The sequence below is a fragment of the Mandrillus leucophaeus genome, unplaced genomic scaffold, assembly GCF_000951045.1.
Source record: "Mandrillus leucophaeus isolate KB7577 unplaced genomic scaffold, Mleu.le_1.0 Scaffold49, whole genome shotgun sequence".
NCBI lineage: Eukaryota > Metazoa > Chordata > Mammalia > Primates > Cercopithecidae > Mandrillus > Mandrillus leucophaeus.
In genome coordinates this window covers 2,942,983-2,959,523 of record NW_012105253.1, presented here as the reverse complement: position 1 = coordinate 2,959,523, position 16,541 = coordinate 2,942,983, and the positions used below count along the sequence as shown (strand labels likewise).

Genomic DNA, 16,541 nt, shown 5'->3' with positions numbered 1-16,541 from the left:
AACCGTTTTTATGGAAAATCTGACCCAAACCATGGTTTCTTAAGTGGGTGTGTTTGGCCCCATTTTGTGAGAAGGAAGATGTTATGGCCTGTTTTTCCGAGAGACCTCCATTTTGTTAGACAATTTAATAGAGGCTTTGTTCAGTAAATATTGACAAATCTTGCATGTGCCCCAAATAGAACGATTTTGAAAATTTGGTACCCAGTGAAGTAGAATTGAGGAGAACAAAGATCCTTTCAGGCGCTTAGTTTAGATTCTGTATAGAAAGCCCTTAATTGCTGGATTATCCTTTGTCATAAAGAGAATATCTGAATAAAATGATGAAATGCTATTGCTTTTTTGGTGATGATAATTAGTAATGTACTCTCAAATTCAACTTAAATCCATTTAAATATGTAGGAAAGGTCTAGTTCATTACTTTCTTAACACAGCAAAATCTTTGGTAGTTTTTATGTGTTGTTTGTTGAGGCAGATAGTTTCTTAGCCACTTAGGAAATGCTTTTTTTCTTGACAAGTTATTTAAGTGTATTGATTTAAGAGAAAAGGCACATCTTAAATTTAGTTTTTAAGTTACTCTTTTAATTTACATGAGTGCTTTACAGCAAAATATGAGTAGATTTTAAAAACTTCATTGCATTCAAATCTTTCAGCAGCGCATAGAGTGGCTTTTCAGTGTTCACATTTTCAGTTTTAATAAAAACCCATATTGGGAACTTCTTTGTAGAACATATGGACAAATAGGTGTAGATGACAAACCTACTTGTTGTGTAGAGAGGAAAGATTGTGAAGGAAATTAGTTTTGTATGGAAAGTTAACATTAACTTAAAAATGCCACTGGAGAAACTTAACTGTTACCATTTCTCACGTTTAAATAAGAATGGTTGCTTTATCACTGCAGCATGTCTTAACATTCCTCCTTTTCCAACATGAGAGAGGGTATTGGGAACGGGCTTCACTGGATCCTAGCTAACAGAATAATCTGTGTAATAAAATTAAAGAAATTATTTAAGACTTGCTTTACATGATCCTTTTAATCCTTGATGGATACCATTTTTGGGATCTTCTTCATGGATTGGATTTCTTAGTTTTACTGGGAGGGTAGTTGAATCAAGGTAAACCATCTCCTGATAAGTTTCTGAATTAGGCAGCCCGTCTAGTATTGCAAAGCTAAATTTAAATATATATATTTCTGTGTGTGTAGTCAGCAGAAACATGGATTTCTTAAAATCCACTTTGTGTATTTTTTTATGTGTCTGTTACTGGATTTTTTTTTTTTTTTGACCTTCAGACTTAGAGGATTTATGATTGAACTCATATTTACGAGTCCACAGTATTGTTTAGCTGAAATGACTGGATTTTCACTGTTGTATTGGGTCAGAAGTAAAAAGTATTCTACTTTCAAAGAAAAATAATTGAGTGGAGTTTTTTTTAGATATCAAAATCCTATATATGCAAAGTAAGAATCAGAACTTTTTTTTTTTTCTTACCATTTATTGAGTTTATATATATCATTTTATGATTCAGGACTTTTAATAATTAGGATTGTTCTTTTTTAGCGTACAGTCAACTTCAAGTTACCCAGGGATAGGGGAACATGGAAACGTTCCCTGAATAACACCATGTAATTTGAAACCATTTAATGGGAAGCCTTGTATTGGACACACAAACAGCTTATGGGAACGCTGTTGGGTGTCTTTGGCACTAAGAGGTGGAAATGGGGATCCAGGAGGTGGGAGAGAGATGGAAAAGGTAGGTAGGAGGGTATTTAAGGCAACTGTGTCCTTTTTTAAAAAAAAAATTCCAGAGACTATAAAGCAGCTACTCTCTTTTTTGGTAGTGGGGTTCAAGGTGGCAGTGACCCCCTCAGCCCTTAGTGTCCTGTCTGTGAAGGAATCTGAAGTGGCACAGAGTCCTGGGGCTTTGGGAAAACATTACCTCCTCACCCCCTCAAGGTTTCTTCCTCCTCCCTTTCCCAACAGTTCTTAATTAGTTCCTTTTAAAATTCATTGGAGATTTAAGTCTGTTAGTTAAATATACCTTAACTTGAATTACATAAAGCAGTTAATCATTTAGATTACCTAAACTTCACTGGAATCCTTAGGAGTAGGAATTTTGTTAGCAGGGAATTGGAGAGGTAATTTTGGATCACTGGGCACTTCAAGAAAGGGCATTCCTGGGTGAGTGGTGGAAGTTGGGGGCTTTAGACGATCTGAGGGCAGCATGATGGTGCCGGGAGGCTGGGCAGGGGGACTGCCAGGAGGTGGGAGAGGAATGCATAAGGGAAGTGGGAGGGCCAAAGACAAACTCTGCCTTCTTTGCAATTTTGCCTAGGGCCCTGGTGGTGGCAACCGCCTGTGTGCCACTGAAAATCGTGCCGATGCCTGGCATACTGCATAAGTGGAAGCAGGGTACCGCGTGAGTTGAAACATTGGTCACACTATATAAAGTTTGTATATGTGAATCAGTGTAACTCATACCCATATAACTGGGGGTCTGACTGTATTTGGATTTTTCTGATAAGGCATCATGGGCTAAGGAAAAGAGCACTGGGCTGAGACTCAGGAGACCTGGTTTCTAGCCCCAGCTGTACCTCTAATTGTAACCTTGGGTAAGTCACTTACTTAACCTTTTTTGCCTCAAGTTAAATCTGTAATTTGTTATATGGGAAACCAAATAATTTCCTATGTTATACTCAGAAATGTTAAAAAATAAATATATTTTAAGTTTTTTTAGAAAGGAGGAGCTGTAAGTAGATAGTAATTACTGGTATCTTATTTTATCTTATTTATGCTTCATTACATTTTATAAATATCTTTCTGTTTTAGTTGTTAGTATTAGCACGGGGGAGAGGGATAATTTGTTTTCCCTAAACATATTCATTCTATTTGAAAGCAGGGAAGAGGTGCACAGGAAAATCCAAGAAACAGTTTGAGAATTGTCTGTGTGACGATTGGAAGAACCCATTCCCCTCACACAGACTAGGATCATTTTTGCTCAGTTGGATTAATTGCAAGGATGTTCCTTAGCTAAAGCCCCTTTGCCAACGAATATGGTTTGGTCATAAGTCTCTGGTCTTGATCCCAGCAAAGTCTAGGAAGATGCATGCAATAAGAATTAAATAAAATTGAGGCTGTGGATTTAGATTACATTTTTTTGTTTGTTTGTTTTTTTTTTGTTTTTTTTTTTTTTTTGAGACAAGGTCTCTGTCGCCCAGGCTGAAATGTAGTGGCACAATCTCAGCTCACTGCTGCAACCTCCACCTCTTGGGTTCGAGTGATTCTCCTGCCTCAGCCTCCCGAGTAGCTGGGATTACAGGTGGCCGCCACCATGCCTGGCTAATTTTTGTATTTTTAGTAGAGACGGGGTTTCTCCACGTTGGCCAGGCTGGTCTCGAACTCCTGACCTCAGGTGATCCACCACTCCCAGCCTAGATTACATTTTAAGGTTAGAAATTAGGTAAGTTACAGAAGGTAATTCTGAGGGTTCTGTATCTCTTAATTGCTTTTACCTTTAAATGGGAGCAGAGACCACCTTTGAAAGATTAAAATAGGCCAGGAGTGGCAGCCTGCCCTCCAAAACAACAAGTAGACTAGGAACGTTAGATAGAATTTTATAGCATCATTAGTTGTCCCTTATGGTTAGGGACTGTTTTGGGCAAGTTAAAACTTTCAATAATTTTAACTATTTTAAATGTTAATCTTTCTAAATTGTAGGTAATCTTTCTAAATTGTAGGATATACTTCCTCAGTTAATATATTAATCATAATATTTTTGCTGATCAGTTGTACAGTAGTTATAGTTTGTGGGATATAAAACTGAAAGGATACTCACACTCATCTCATACCCAGGAAAATACAGTTAGGAAAGCCATTTACCTGTTGCTAATGTAAGATTAGTAATACATACCCGTATTATCTGTAGGATAGTATGACATTTGTGCCTTTCTGCAAAATTACGAAACCAAAGTTTGAAGTAGTGCGTTCTTTAATGGATTTTATTTATAAAATCATCTTTACTGTAATCTGTGTTCCTTGACTTTTCATCAACATTGAAAACATTTTCTCTTAATTTTTTTCTCATTAACATAATGAACCATATTATTTTTTGGTGAGTTATAAGCCATTCTTTTATTCCACTTGGATTGTTCATTTTAAGTGAAGGAGGCGGAGCCTTTAATGTATAAGCAGACGTTTTTGAAATAACAACAGGATATTTCTTAGTCTAGAGCTTGTAAATTCTTTAATATAAGGAATTCTATAGGATTAAACAGTAGTTTCTCTGAGTTTCAGTTAACTGTTTAACTTTATCAGAGTTTCAGGCATATCCAAAACACTGAAAGCACCTGCATAGTGAATCAATGAAAAAAGAAAAGTTTTCCTCATTTTGCATTTTGAACTCTGAATAATATTTCTATCTACACAGCAGCCCAGAAATCAATAAAAGTATCACTTCATATAACATTGCATCGTTCCTGGATTCTCTACAGTTGTTTAGCTCTCCTCAAGTAAGCATATGCTTCTGAGACATTCTTTTACTTCAGGTAAATATAAGCAAAACAAAGAAAAATCATTTTGTCTATTTCTGCATCAGTTCTATAAGGAGCAAGTAAATTCTTTATTTTCGTTTAGGTTGGATGTTGTCATATAAGGATAGACGGTAGTGTTCTACATGTTCAAGATGGGCAATAGGAATTCAATGGCCATGAGGTGTCATGGATCAAGGTCAGGTTTAGTGAATCAGGTACTCTTCAGTAACAGGTGGTTCATACAACGCATTGAAGCTTAAAGTTGCTGTGAGTTCAGCAAGCAGGAGGATTGAGAAGACAGGTTTAAAACTAAAGGTCAGTAAGTGGGCAAGACTAGTTAAAGGAGGCAGGTACTCCCCAAAGATGGAATTCCAGAAAAATGCTTGAAAAGGACTGAATCCTTAAGCCTGCTGCTGTTACTATGTAGAGTTCTTGAGGAAACAAGCAGTTTGACATAACTTAATCAGTCTACTAAGAAACTATAAGAAGATGAAGTTGGAACATCTTGCTGGAAAAAGAATGAGGGAGTAAATGAGGGTAAGTTTCTGACTGGAATCTTGTGAATTCAGAACTTGCAGAAAAGCTATTCTGTTTCCTTTTTGTTTAGGTTCTCATGCACTCGCAGCAGCTAGAGTAGATATTGGGAGGCAGGGCCAACATAGATCAGTTTTGCAAGATTATTGAGGATATAGAGAAAAGTAATTTGTAAAAACTCTGAAATCATCTGCAGCTCCATGTTTTTGTTTGAACTAAATAACTTAGGAGTTTGAGAAGTCAAAGCCGTCAGAAAGTAACATGAAGTCCATTCAACTGAATGTCATATTTTGCTATTAGCATAGAAAAGAATCATTAAAACTTCTTTTCCAAAAAGCACTCAGTATTGACCCATATGTTCCAATGTAGTTGTGAACCATGTACAACTGATGTTTGACTTACTTGACTCAACATGAAAGGAATTTAACCAGCTGCCCTTGCTGAATCTTGTCTCCTGAATATGGTAAATGGTTTTTGTTTTTAATCTTCTTAATACCTTAGATTTCTGCAGACCCCAGTTTTTTCTTTTAAGAGTTAATTGATAATTATTGGATAGTATCTATAGTAATTACCTGGCTGTTCTTTTCTATATTCTGCCCTGCTATTTGTTTAAACGGTAGACTCTTCTCTTAAAGTAACTGTAATCGTTTAACTAATAGTTAAAGTTACTTGAGGGTATGTTTTAGATCAGGGACTGGCACTATGGCCTCCTGCTTTTGGTAAATAAAGTGTTACTGGAACACAACCATGCCGATTCATATACATATTGTCTGTGGCTGCTTTGGCTTATGACAACAGAGTTGAATGGTTGCAACAGAGTCATATGGCCTGCAAACCTGAAACATTTACCATTTGAGTCTTTAACAAAAAGCTTGTTGGTCACTGTTCTGGTTTAGTTATTCTCAAAGTGTGGTCCTTGGACCAGCAATTCAGCATCACCTCAGCATCACTTTGTATTGTTAGAAATGCAAATTCTTGGATCCACCTACTGAGTCAGAAATTCTGGGAATAGGCCCTGGTAATCTATGTTTTTAGAAACCTTCCAGGTGATTCTGATACACATTAAAAGTTTGAGAAACCTTCTTCTAGATAAATGTTTCCCAAATGTTTGTCACACTTATTGCCTTTATTATTATTATTTAGTTTTATTTATTTTTTTGAGACAGAGTCTCTGTCACCCAGGCGTGAAGTGCAGTAGCCTGATCTTGGCTCACTGCAACCTCCACCTCTCGGGTTCAGGCGATTACCTTAGCTTCCCGAGTAGCTGAGATTACAGGTGTGCACTGTTACGCCCTGCCAATTTTTGTATTTTTAGTAGAGATGAGGTTTTGCCATGTTGGCCAGGCTGGTCTCAAACTCCTGACCTCAAGTGATATACCTGCTTTGGCCTCCCAAAGTGCTAGGATTACAGGTGTGAGCCACCATGCCTGGCCTTGCCTTTATTATTTTTTACTGTTTTCTGTTTATTTAATGTTTTCCTTTATGTCAACTCACTTTCTAAAAATTTTAAGTTAATTTTAAAATGAAAGTTTATACCACCATAAAAATAAATACAATGAAAACAAAATAATTACTATACCCTAAAGTATAGTAATTATTGTGTTTTGTTAACTAGACTCTTGTCACTTAGGGTTCCTGTGCTAAAAATTAGAAATTGTTAAATTTATTAAACAAGTACGGTTGCAAATGGGAACTTTTTTTTTGTGATTAATAATTTTCTAAGTGAGTGGTATTTAAACGTCATGTTGGCAAAATCATGTAACACTTAAAGTCATCTTCTGTGCAGATCTCATACTTTGGAAATTACTGTTCCAGAGAGTATTCATGTGAAAGGAAAGCTGTTTGAACTATATATATACCCAAGCCAGTAAGCAGAAATGACTGGACAGAAATACAAGCCTGTGAGACAGAGAGATCTAGGAGATCTCTAGAGAGGTCCAGCTAGACCTCCAGGGTGAAATTACCTCATTTAGCTCAATTTCTCACCTCTCCTTTAGTGCTTTGGTCCTCGGGGGTCAATGGTTCTGCAGAATTTCACCAACTGGTTCCACAATGGGAATGTGAAAAGGTGCCTGACTGTGGGAGAAGCTGCTTATCAAAGAGAGGCCTGATAGAAATGCTAGGGGAAGTGGCTGTGAGTCTGCATTACGGATGGAAGCAGAGCGGCAGGGCATGTTGCTAGGACTAAGCAGTCGATTCACCTGAGTCTGGACACCATGTATGAGTATTTGAAAAAGTCCTGTTACAATTTAATTTACTCCATGGTGTTAGAGGGAATGCTTCCCTGCACATGGTGTTCTATATATGTATTGGTTGGTGTGCTTTAGGGTATAGTAATTATTTATAGCAATAGATTCTTAACTGCATAGTATCCCCAGGTTGCTGAGTTGCTTTAGTTATATCTTTATTTCCTTTTCTTAGAGATTATAGACATAATTTGCTTCTGTCATCTTTTGACTGAAAATCTGTTGGGAATGAATAATTACACTTGAATGTTTATTTTTAAGTAATAAGTTCTATGATAGGTGTCTGCATTTGAAAAAAATGTTTTAAAAAGTACAAAGGTCAAACAAGCATCTATATGATTGAACAAATGTTATTTTGCATATTTCTGTCAAATTTTAAAAAGTGGATAAAGCGGCCGGGCATTGTGGCTCACGCCTGTAATCCCAGCACTTTGGGAGGCCAACGCAGGTGGATCACGTGAGGTCAGGAGTTCAAGACCGGCCTGGCCAAGGTGGTGAAACCCCGTCTCTACTAAAAATATAAAAATTAGCTGGATATGGTGGTGGGTGCCTGTAATCCCAGCCACCTGGGAGGCTGAGGCAGGAGAATTGTTTGAACCCAGGAGACGGAAGTTGCAGTGAGCCAACACGGTGCCAGTGTACTCCAGCCTGGGCGACAAAGTGAGACACCATCTCAAAAAAAAAAAAAAAAAAACACAACAACAAAAACTAGGAAGAAGTGGATAAAGCATTACAAATAAAGTCTTTTGTGGTCCCCTTCACAGTCTCAGTCCTTTCCCCAGAGGCAACCCTTTTCGTAAATTTGTTGTATATTCACTGTGACGCGGTATTTCTGCGGTGTTTAGTTTTAAGGCGCACGTCTCCTTCATGGCAATCTGTTTTTCATTTTAACTTCTTCCTTTATCATTGGGTTGTCTATCACCTCTGTCCTTTGATATCCTCATCTTTTTTTTTCTTTTTTATTTCTTTTCTTTTAGATTTGGAGAGGCTCTAGTTGGCTTCTGTAACTATCACCAGCTCATGAGAACTTGTCTTTTTTAATAGATAAATCAGCTGGTCACTTTTTCTTTGAATCTTTTCAACTATTGCTTGGTAGCCAAAAGATAGCTTTCATTACTTGTAATTTTGTATATAGAAAGTTCTGGATGATAGGAAGGCACCAGCTATCCAGAGTGCAGTTGTTACTGTATCAGAATTGCAGCTCTGCAAGTAAGTATCAACATAAAAAATTTAGCAGGCTGCAACTTTTTATGCCATGTATCTTAAATTCTTTATAACCCATTTTAGGACTTAAAGTAACTATTCAGGCTTTTCTGGTGTTTCTTGTAAATTTAAGAAGAGAAATAAGCTGATAGATTTCCTAAAGCAGGTACCCCCCAAAACATGATGGCATTGATCCCTGCCAGCTGCCAAGACCTTTTGCTTATATTAATACAGTGAGAGAAGATAGGTGCAGGGCATGGAATAGAGCCCTTGGAATGGAGATTCTTTAGTATTCCTGTTCTCACATTTTCATCATCACTATTCTGGTTAGCTTCAAAAGATCCTACGAGCTTTTTCTTCTACTATCAAGGCTGTTTCCCAGTCTCATTCTTTATAATCTTGTGATACGGATTTTCACAGACAAGTGGGCCAGATTTTTAACATTTTAAAAATGTTATTAATCTTTGATCTTATCCAGCAAGAATGAACTTGTTCTGGAAATTTCTTCTATAATGGGCATTGCATTTTTAAAATGTTCGGCTTGTCGTGGGGATTATGGTGGGGGGTGATACTAGTACTTATTTCTGATTATAAACTTGTGGGACCATATGAACCAGAAGATTAAGAAGGATAACTTTTCTGAGCTGTGTGGCACCCTTGTGTTTGCATTTTCTGGAGGAAAGGAAGGCTGCTTTGTTTTATTAGAGATTACTTGATGTCACATTTGGAAGGCAGACTGTCATAATTGTTTTTTCCCATTGCCATCTTTGGCATAGTAATCTTTCTTCCCTTATGTAATAAATATATTTGTGGAAAGTTTTACATAGATCAAGACATATTAAATGTTTTCAAAGCATCTGTATTATTATGTTAAGACATGGTGATGAGTCCTTTTGTAAAATGAACCCTATACTTTGGGCTGTTTAAATATACAGTGAGTTAAACTGAGTGTATGTATGAACAAGGGAACATGTAGTAAGGGAGTAATGTTTTTTTAAAAGGTTAATTACAAAAGGATTTGTATAGGTGGATTTTAAGCTGAATTCTAAAGGAACAACAAAGGTAGGTGGGAGAATTTGGTAGAGTGGGTGAGAAAGTTTGAGGAAGGTGTAAAAATGATCAGATTGGCTCCTTAGTATAATAGTTACTGTGCAGCAGTAGTCATCGCTTTTACTTTGATTCCACATGAAGACACAAGGGTTTTTTGTTTGCTTGTTTTCAGAGAGAGAGCCTTGCTCTGTGGGCCAGGCTGGAGTGCACTGGCGCTCTCAGCTCACTGCAACCTCCAATTCCCAGGTTCAAGTGATTCTCCCATCTCAGCTTCTTGAGTAGCTGATATTACAGACATGTGCCACTACACCCAGCTAATTTTTATATTTTTAGTAGCAACGGGGTTTCACCATGTTAGCCAGGCTAGCCTTGAACTCCTGACCTCAGGTGATCTGCCTGCCTTGGCCACCCAAAGTGCTGGAATTACAGACATGAGCCACCGTGCCCAGTGACACAAGGTTTTACTTGTGCACTGCTTTAGATCTCTTCCTGCCCTGGGCTAGACTAGAAATTGGCCGTGGATCTTTGTACAGTTCCCACATTATTATATGTGAACTCAGCAGCTTATGTTGGAAGAAATGGAGGGAGGAAATTAGAGGGAAAAAGAGGGAGGAACATTTCTCTGCATTTAGGGATTCAAGGGGTCAGAAAAACAAGCTTTAAGCTTTTGGTTGTACACCTCTTGAGCTCTAGCTTTCCTTTCACTGAAGGGTTATGGATCTTATTTCAGAGGGAAGGAAACTGTCCTATCCCAAGCCCACTGTGACACGTGACCCTTAACTAGTGTACCTGTGGGGAGGGCTTCAGTTGCCACACTAGAGAATGTGGGAGGGCTTCCCTTCCCCTGCCCCCATTTATAGACATGGGAGTGTCTCCATTGCTTTGTATGCTGTTGCATTTTCTCCTCCCTCTTTGTTTTTCCTAAGCTAAGCTCTAAGCTAATTCTGTGCAAAATAAATACTGATTGTTTTTATAAATTGCTTGCCATGAATGCCTGATAATGTACAGTAAAATAGGATTCTGCATACCATTAAATATGTCAAATATTACAAACTTTAAGGTTCTTTTGAAATTACAATACTAAACTCAGTTCACTTTTGCTTAGCCTTCACAGTTGTTGATCACATAGCATGGTCATCCACTCACAGCTTAAAAAAATACAGGGAGCATCGGAGAGAATGGGTAAAGTAAAATTTTGATGTTTTTAAAATAGCACCTAAATCTATGAAAGTTGATTTGGTTTCTTGTTTGTACGGGAGGGAGAGGGTGGGTAGTACTGGGGGGAGGGGGTGGATATTGGGAAGATAGCATGCAACGTATAAAATCATGTCGGATACTACCTAGGCTAAGGTTGTAATGTTACTAATAAAATTTAAGTGTTAATATATTAAGTTTCAGAAAAGGCAGGACCATAGAATGGAAGTGTTGGGAATTACAGTGGGCTTATTTTTTTCCCTCCTGACATACGGAAGGGGATTTTGAGAATAGCAGTATTTGAGTCAAATTTAGAGAGGAGGCCTCTTTTTAAAGTGACCTGTCCATATTCCCTGAATGGAACTGACTGCCTCAGTACCACCTTAGGTTCTGATACATTGATGACAGACCTGGAGATGAATAATATGCATCCTCATTTTTATTGTGTACTTGTGACTCAGGTGTTCTCAAAGATTATAATTCATGAAACTCATGAAGGGGTTGAACAAAAGAGGGAGGTAAGAGAGTTGTTGCTTGGCAGAGAATTTGGTAGAAATAGGAATTATTAGAAAAGTTGATGTTTCTATTAAAATGAAAAACACTTGCTAGAGTTCTAAATCCAGTTTCTAATTCTAAAAACTTGGCTGTGTAGTTATGTACAAGGCCTAATGAACTATTGTAGAGGTTATAGGACAGAGAGATCTCCATGGTTTTATAGGTGGGATATTTTTTGTTGTTGACAGAAGTAACTTCGTCTGATTTCTCTTCCATTATATTATTTTATTTTATTTTTTTACTTTATACACTAAAAATTTGGATTAAAAAATGAAAATTGTAAGAAATCAAATGTTACTCAAAAAGTGTTGTTCTGATCCCAACTCTGCAATTCTTCTACATGAAGCCATTTGCCAAAGCCAAATACGGTTTACTTAGGACTGTCCCCCCAAACCTTGTTTCTATAAGCTTTGTCAAAGCTATTACTCCAGGTTGTAGTGCTTGTTTTTCTACTTTCCTTTGATCTAAGTCCTGTCTTTCCTTCGAATTTTGGCTACTTACTGCATGAAGCTTTTCCCAATATCTCCATTCTTGGTGGTAATTTTAGTCTAAGAATTCCTGAAGTACTACCTAATTGAAACATACATTTGATACTTGGATCATGTTATCTTGTATTATAACTTATTACTCCATTAATATATCCTTGGCCGGGTGCAGTGGCTCCTGCCTGTAATCCCAGCATGTTGGGAGGCCGAGGAGGGAGGGTCATTTGAGGCCAGGAGTTGGAGATCAGTCTGGGCAACGTAGTGAGACCCTGTCTCTACAAAAAAATTTAAAAAATTTTTAAAATTAGTATGTCCTATCTCTTTAGCAAAATCATTGGCTCCTTGTGGGGAGAGAGCTTGTCTTATATGCCCCTTTGTAATTCCATTGCCTAGCACAGCAGATGTGGTCACTGATAGGTTTGATTCTGTGATTTGGATCCAATGTCAGTGTGACAGGATACTTTTTTTCCCCCCATAATTTAGGTTATTTTTATATAACTTTATGCCCACAAAACCCAAAGATAAAACACACTAAATTGAAAATAATTTCTTTTATTATAAGGTGATTTGGTTCCTATTTGCAGTTCTTTCTTCTTTTTATAAAGTAGGCGCTGTTTTACCTAGTTTCTTACGAAAAACATGGTTTGGGCCAGATATCTTGACAGAAACCAAATTATACCAGCATTTTTCTTTTAAAAATCATTGTTGATTTAGCTGAATTGTACTTCCATGGAATAAGCCCAAATAATTTTGTTAAGTACTGCATGGTTATGCAGCCAGATTGTTTTAAAATGTCAACCTTTATTAAAGTCCCCTAAGCAGAACTTTAAAAATACCAATAAACAGTCAGTTGCTATTCCCTCTCAGAGTATTTCTGTATCTCAAATTATTAAGCGTTTTATTATATCATTGTTTTAAAGATTTCTATAATGGCTGCTGTTTGATAGCTGTATTTGTTGTGTTTGCTACAGTTATCAAATATTTATGGAGCACCCATTCATTTGCAGTGAGAAGTTATTTTAAAATGCTTTTTGGCATTTATAGAAACAGATTCTGATTTTAAAAGCTCACCAGGGAAAATATGTACAATTACTATGTATTCATAAAAATTTTAAAAAACACGAAAAAGCTCACTAGGGATACTTGCTGGTTTGCTATATTCCTACTAGGAATTGTTCATATTTTAACTGATAGCTGTGTCTTCAGGGCACAATTAACTTAATATTTGAATGTAAGTTGTTAAGCAGAAATTAGTTACTCTAGTTGATGAAATGTTTGATTAGTAAACTTCATGAATACTGATTTTATTCTAAGGCCTGAGCCATTAGTTTAACAGAGCACTGAAATGATTCTGCTGTTGCATTACCAAAACATTTAGATACTTTTAGCAGGAAAACTAATAGATACATAAGGGTTTTTTTGTTTTGTTTTGTTTTTTTGTTTCAACTTTAAAATTTTATCATTTTAAAATTCCTTAATATAATTAGGGTACAGATTTAAAATGAAATTTTTTTCTTAAATGATAGGAAGCAAAACGCCTGTAATTAAATAGCATTGACATTCTGCTATGAGCTTATCATAGTACCATTCTAACATGAGCTTGAGGTCCTCACCAAAATCTTGATGAAACATACTTTTTAAAGACATAATTTTTTAAAACCCCACTTGGTTCAAAGACATTGTCCAGAGTTCCAGCTTTGGACTTTTACCTGTAGTCAGTCAAACAATTATCTGGGGTTATGCTTGTTAAGTCAGTATTTTAAAAATGAAACACCCTGATTTTGTTCACTTTTGTTTTTATATAAAAGAATCTTTACAGTCAACATGTACTTCTAGATGCTGTATTGAAATTGCTGGCAGAGTTTATTCTATACAAAATGAACAATCTGGCCCCTTGTTTTATTTGTAAAGGTTCAATGTATCTATGCCTGCCTACCTCAATCTGCAAGGGAGTGTCAGAAAGGCCCCGCATTCGCCAAGCCGTGAGTTATCGCTAACTTTTCAGATGTGTTAATGAATGTGGAACAAAAGCAGTTGTGTTTAAAAGGAAAAAGGACCATCAAAATAACTTTCATTATAGTAGCAGGCGTAAACACTAAACTGAATATTCCAAATTGTGTCAAAAATAACCTACTAGAGACGAGCTTCTAGAAAACCTATTGTTGAACTGCTCTGAAGCCATCGTTTTAACTATAAATTACTGTTGTTAAAATTTTATATACCCTGGTTGCAAATTAGAATGTTTTGAAAATATCTTTAACCAAGTTAAAACAATTTGAACAAAATCTTACCCCATCTAAAAATGATAGTATTTAGTTGAATTTAAGTTAAGCTCTTTAGTCTATGACCATATAAAGGGGTAAAATTTTAATCTTTTTTGTTACTTACATGTGAAAATACAGAAACTAAATGATTGAATCACATCCTACACGAAAGTTTTTGGAGTGCTCCAGGCATATCATGTGAAGTACGGAGGTATTTATATCTCTTTTGGCACCAATAGTTCTCGCTTCAGTATTTCACCAGTAGGTTTTCATTCATCGATAGTGTATCAGTTTAAGGCTAAAATAAAACACCTACATTTCTTAGGGCTTATTCTGTGTAGAAAGGAAACATCCTTATGAGTTTTTTCTTTTGTCTTTCCGAAGAGATTCTAAGCAAAAAAATTGTAACTAACATCTGTATTTTGTTATTGGAGCTAGTTACCTTTCTTTTTCTTAGATTCTTTAACGTTTTGAGTAGATAGCCATATTTGATAAGCAGGTTGGATGCTTCTTTTGCTTAGGAGGTAGGTGTATTGTGTTATATGAAGACAGAATGAATTTAAATATACCCAGTTTGGCAGCATAGAAAAGCTCAGACTACATAAAACTTGGAGGTATGGAACCTTTGGACGCATTAAAGTTAACGTTTCATTAGGCAATGTGCCTTTGTTTGACTGGTGTGTAAGTCCTTCTTCCAGGTTTGTACGCTCTTAAACGCGTTATTCTACCCTCTCTAACTCCTCCCAGCAGCAAAAGGGAGACACTTCAGCTGGAACAAAATAGTGGAAGAAATGGCGTCTGGGGTTCAGTGGGGATTCGCAGTGTGTATGCAATGTTTGCAAGATTATTTTTTATGTTTTTCAATTACTGTAAATAAAAATATATCAATGCTTAGTGTCAAGAAGGGAACATTGTATACCAGTATAAACTCTCTTAGTGGGTCTGCAAGTTGCTTAACCTCTCGGGGCCTCAGTTTTCTCATCTGCAGTATGAAGGAGTTGGACTCGATAATCTTTAAAGTCCATTCCTGCTCTAAAATCCTATGCTTTTCTGAAGTACTCTATTTAACAGAATGCATTGCTTTCTCACTTTGACTATTTGAATTATGTATGCAGTACACTTACTGCAACTGCATGTTGTCTAAAATAGTTTTTCTATAGGATGTATATAAAAACTAATCCCTCTTGAGCTGATTTATAATGTGTGTATATAGCCACACATAAAAAGCTAGTAATAGTAGGGCTCTCAGAATAATACTTTCCAGTTGTCTAACCTTGAATGTTATTAACTCTTCTATATTACAGGAGATACTACTCGTCAACGAATCAAATTCAGTGATGACAGAGTATGCAAGAGTCACCTTCTCAACTGTTGTCCTCATGATGTCCTTTCTGGAACTGTATGTATTTACTAAATGTATTGTTTGATTACTGATATGCTGCAGTAATGAACTACTTGATAAAGTTTTAATTCTGTGTCAAAAGAATTGACTTGTGAGGGGGGATTTGCATCCTTTATTGTTTGTTTATTCAGGATGATTACTTAAATCTTCAGTAATGGGTTTCCTCACAAAAGTGGTTGATATGTTTTGTTTTACAATATTTTCCATTCTTTACAGCAATTTTTTAAAAGCATGTTTTATTTGGAATACAGAGGTAGTTATATAGCATTTGTACTTTTAGTTCAAAAATAAAATTATTTTTAAAGTAGTTCCTTTTACTGTTAAACAGAGTAGACTTTTATCTAGTACAGTATATATTTTTGTTGAGATTTTTACACACTTATATTGTGGAATCAGTGGGGAAATATATTAGTAAATACTTATATCCACACAGCTTAATTTGGGAGTATTATCACTTAAAATAGTGCTCCTGCTAATAATGTAAAGCTCAATTTTGATTCTATGTCTGCAGAGATGTTGATCTTAGAGTATCATTGTTTTAATTTGGAAGATAAACTGCATAATGGTAGACCTGTTGGAATATGGAACAAAGAATATGATTCTCTGACTTTTGGATTTGGTTGAAATGATTACAAGTAGCTTCCCTTCATAGCTGCATCTGATGCTGGTGGGGAGCTAGTAGGGGCTAAACCTTGAGCTGGCTTTAGTTCTCATTTGCCAGAAATGACTGAAATGAAGAAAGATTTCTGACTTGCCTTTTCAGAAGCAATGAGTTTCTTAGCCAAATGAGTGGTTTCTTCTTTGATAGGAAGAGTTAAAATTAAGGACGTGCTCCAAAGAGATATGTATCAAGGCATATGCAACAGGAAACACCTTTGACTTTTTCCAGTAGGAAAGAGAGTTGAAACTGTTATGTTAATGGGAAAAAAAGAGCCTAGGTTTATTTTAAAGTATAATACTGGCCAGGCGCGGTGGCTTGCGCCTTTAATCCTAGCACTTTGGGAGGCTGAGGCAGGCAGATCATGAAGTCAGGATATTGAGATCATCCTGGCTAACACGGTGAAACCCCGTCTCTACTAAAAA

The 16,541-nt window shown here is 36.4% G+C and overlaps 1 protein-coding gene across 3 annotated transcripts in view; it reads left to right on the top strand.

Moving 5' to 3' along the window:
• Positions 1-16,541, top strand: part of LOC105550525 (putative RNA-binding protein Luc7-like 2) — a 111,263-nt gene that overhangs the window by 41,143 nt on the left and 53,579 nt on the right. Inside the window, exons 2-3 of one of the 3 annotated variants that reach the window (XM_011995467.1) lie at positions 10,664-10,740; positions 15,361-15,455. In XM_011995467.1, coding sequence (XP_011850857.1) covers positions 10,689-10,740; positions 15,361-15,455 — 147 coding nt within the window. In that variant the 5' untranslated portion in view covers positions 10,664-10,688. Of the gene's footprint in view, positions 1-10,663; positions 10,741-13,700; positions 13,775-15,360; positions 15,456-16,541 lie in introns of those variants that run through there. The other 2 variants (XM_011995465.1, XM_011995464.1) reach the window with 2 other exon arrangements.